General features: G+C 46.0%; 1 protein-coding gene across 1 annotated transcript in view; it reads right to left on the reverse strand.

Moving 5' to 3' along the window:
• The window catches only part of LOC109916792 (collagen alpha-1(V) chain-like), a 259,059-nt gene that overhangs the window by 46,352 nt on the left and 209,479 nt on the right, over positions 1-3,228 (reverse strand). Inside the window, exons 38-40 of the mRNA XM_048617801.1 lie at positions 2,759-2,812; positions 2,085-2,138; positions 767-874 (exon numbers count right to left, since the gene is read on the reverse strand). Coding sequence (XP_048473758.1) covers positions 767-874; positions 2,085-2,138; positions 2,759-2,812 — 216 coding nt within the window. The remainder of the gene's footprint in view (positions 1-766; positions 875-2,084; positions 2,139-2,758; positions 2,813-3,228) is intronic.

Genomic DNA, 3,228 nt, shown 5'->3' on the forward strand with positions numbered 1-3,228 from the left:
GTTAGCTTTGCTGCTCCTCTGATGCTGCCTGGCCTGCTGTGTTCATCCAGCTCCACACCTTGTTATCTCAGACTCCAGCATCGGCAGTTTCTACTATCTCTCAGTACTGGCATGGGCTGGTTAGAACAAAGGGTATGTTTCAATGCTGTATGACTCCATAATTGTTTGCATGTTGATACCAGGCTCTCCCCTGAGCTTCGCTCTCTTGTTTTTACTTTTTGTAAAGAGAGAGGTAGAGAGATAGAAAGGTACGGAAAGGTAGATGGTTAGAAAAAGAGTCACTGGATTCAAATCGTTTACTTTGTCTCTCTCTCTCTCCACTGATGCTGCCAGACCCGCTGAGTTTCTCCAGCAATTTTTATTTAGAGAGACAGAGAGGCTGTTTCCACTTGTAAAAGGTATAACAACATGAGGCGTATATTTGAAGTGAGGTTCAAGCGAAGCAAGGCTGATGTGAGAGAGAAAAAAGATTCCTTTTGTACAGCAAGCAGTTAGGGTCTGGAATGCTTTATCTGGGAATGTGGTGGAGGCAGGTTCAATTGAGGCGTTCAGGAGGGACATTGGATGGTTATTTGGACAGAAATCGCGAGGAAGGGTATGGAGAAAAAGCAGGAGACTGGTACTAGGTAACGACACTCATTTGAACACCAGGGTAGGCATGATGGGCCGAATGGCATTTTTGAGTGCCAGAACGATTCTGTGATAATCACCTCCATTCCCCTGGGGACCCATACCGCCAGGAAACGGAGTGTGAAAGTTCAATTACCTGAAGTCCAACAGGACCAGCAGAGCCTGGCAGTCCACGGATTCCATCGTCACCTTTCTGCCCACGCATTCCCAGATAGCCTCTCAGGCCTGGACTACCGTCAGAACCCTACGTGCACAAAGAACACAGAGCTGATGAATAGGCTGACTCGGCCAGCTCGGAGGAAGCATTGTGGGAATAAATCGAGACACCATAATGCTTCCTTCTTGTGTTATGCCTTGCATCACACTCTCAACACAAATGCTAGATCTTCCTTCAAAACGTTTTCCTCAAATTACAGCAGCTAGGTTGCTCCAATGGGCCGAAGGCAGTACAGTATGGAGTGACATAGTATTCTGGGTGTACATCTGTATACATGCATAGCATCGTATGTTTCTAAGCCTTTGGAAACCACATAACAATACAACATCTCTGGCTAAACTTCGGGTATATTACGACTTTGAAACTGATGGAGACAGAGTGAGGTAGGGAAAATTAAAGACACTGGTTCACAAAATGACTTGGACATTTAAATCTGATGGATTAGATTCAACAGAACATGACATAGCAAATCGAAAAACAGATGCTGGTATTCTGCCAATTGCACTGTTCCTCGTTGTACAGCTAAGACAGGGCAACACATCCATCCCCAACTGCTCTTCCCCCTTGCCCCTTCCCCTCAGAAACAGGCCGTCTCCAACCACCCCCCCACCTCACACCGCCAACTGCTCTTCCGCTCCTCAAAAATTGACACAACAGCCTCACTCCAGCTGCTCCCTCAGCTGACACAAGGAGGAATTTACCAGGATGTTGTCGGGAACGGAGGGCTTGAGTTATAAAAATAGGCTGGATACGTTGGGACTTCTTCCATGGGGGTGTAGGAGGTTTAGGGATGAGGTGACCTTATTGAGGTTTATAAAATCATGAAGAGTGTAGATAGGGTGAATGGCAGGTGTCTTTTTCCCGAGGGTGGGGGATTTCAAGACTAGGGGGCACATTTTTAAACACGAGAGGAGAAAGGTTTAAAAAGGCCATGAGGAGCGACTTCTTTTGCACAGAGAGCGGTTCATGTGTGGAATGAACTTCCAGAGGAAGTGGTGGATGCGGGTACAGTTACAAAAAAAAATTTTGGATAAATACATGAATAAGAAAGGTTTGGGCCAAGTGCAGGCAGACAGGACTACTTTAGTTCGGGATTATGGTCAACATGGACTGGTTGGATCGAAGGGTCTGTTTCCGTACCACATGACTCTAAGACTCTCTCTGACTCAAATTGTACAGTGATGATCAGCCAAACATCAGAGAAGGGACAGAAAAATCCATCAAAACCAATACTTACAATGGGACCAGGGTGTCCAATCGGACCTTGTATTCCTATGGGCCCTGGGGGACCCTGGAAGAGAAGACAACAAATGTTAATATTTGTGCACTAACATTAGATTGGAATTGATTCTATCTGAACTCTCAGATCATTAGAGTGGAGCTGGTTTGAGCTCAACGCACAGAATGGACCCAGTGTAGGAAATACATGCTTTTTTTTTCCCTGTGGAGAACTGTTTCAGGATTTACTCCAGCACTGAGTTAAAACTGGATGATCTTTGCAACAAGAGAGGTGACAATACAGGAAGTCCCAAACTGCACATTTCCAATTGGTGGAAGATCCATTCGTTTGATAATGGATCTTCCATCAATGATCTGTTGTTTTTGGTCATTATTTCTTACAATAACATGTCCACATAAAGTATCTTTCCATTTATATACATACACCAGTCGACACAGGCAAGTTCTGTCAATAGACTACAAGCAGGAATGGAAATGATCAGCTCATCTGGTTTCAGTGAGGGGTACTGATACCTGCTCTGCTTCAAAAAGTCCCATAGCATTATGAACACGAAGCTCAACCACAGGGATCAGAGCCATGGTACCTCCTGCAGCACCAGACTGTACCCAATCATTAATCCAGTGTGAGACACCCTCCCATGGGCAACAGAGCTGGATGGGACCATCACTCACCGATTCCCCTTTGTCTCCTTTGCTGCCTTTTTGTCCTGGCTTTCCCAGCTCCCCCTGTAAAAAGGAAACATTGAAAGAATATTATAGCAAAGAAGCCATGCTAAGCAAACAATTGGGACACTTTCTAACCATTGAGGGCTAGGCCCGAAACGTCAGCCTTCCTGCTCCTCTGATGCTGCTTGGCCTGCTGTGTTCATCCAGCTCTGCATCTCGTTATCTAGGGCTGAATGCTAGTCTGGTTACAGTGAGATGACTCTCTGGACCAGGAGTCCCAGTTTGGTGTGGAAATAGCCGATAAAGGGATGGTCGGTGGTTTTTGCTCTATTGTAGGGAGAGGTCAGAACACTCAGCAGGACCCAGAGGTGACCAGGCAGTGTGCACCTTGAAAGGATCCTACAAAATCACAACCCCCAGACTCTCCATACGCACTCACACCCACACACTCCATACACACTCACTCACTCACTCAC

This window comes from Rhincodon typus, chromosome 38 (genome assembly GCF_021869965.1).
Source record: "Rhincodon typus isolate 14 chromosome 38, sRhiTyp1.1, whole genome shotgun sequence".
NCBI classification, from domain to species: domain Eukaryota; kingdom Metazoa; phylum Chordata; class Chondrichthyes; order Orectolobiformes; family Rhincodontidae; genus Rhincodon; species Rhincodon typus.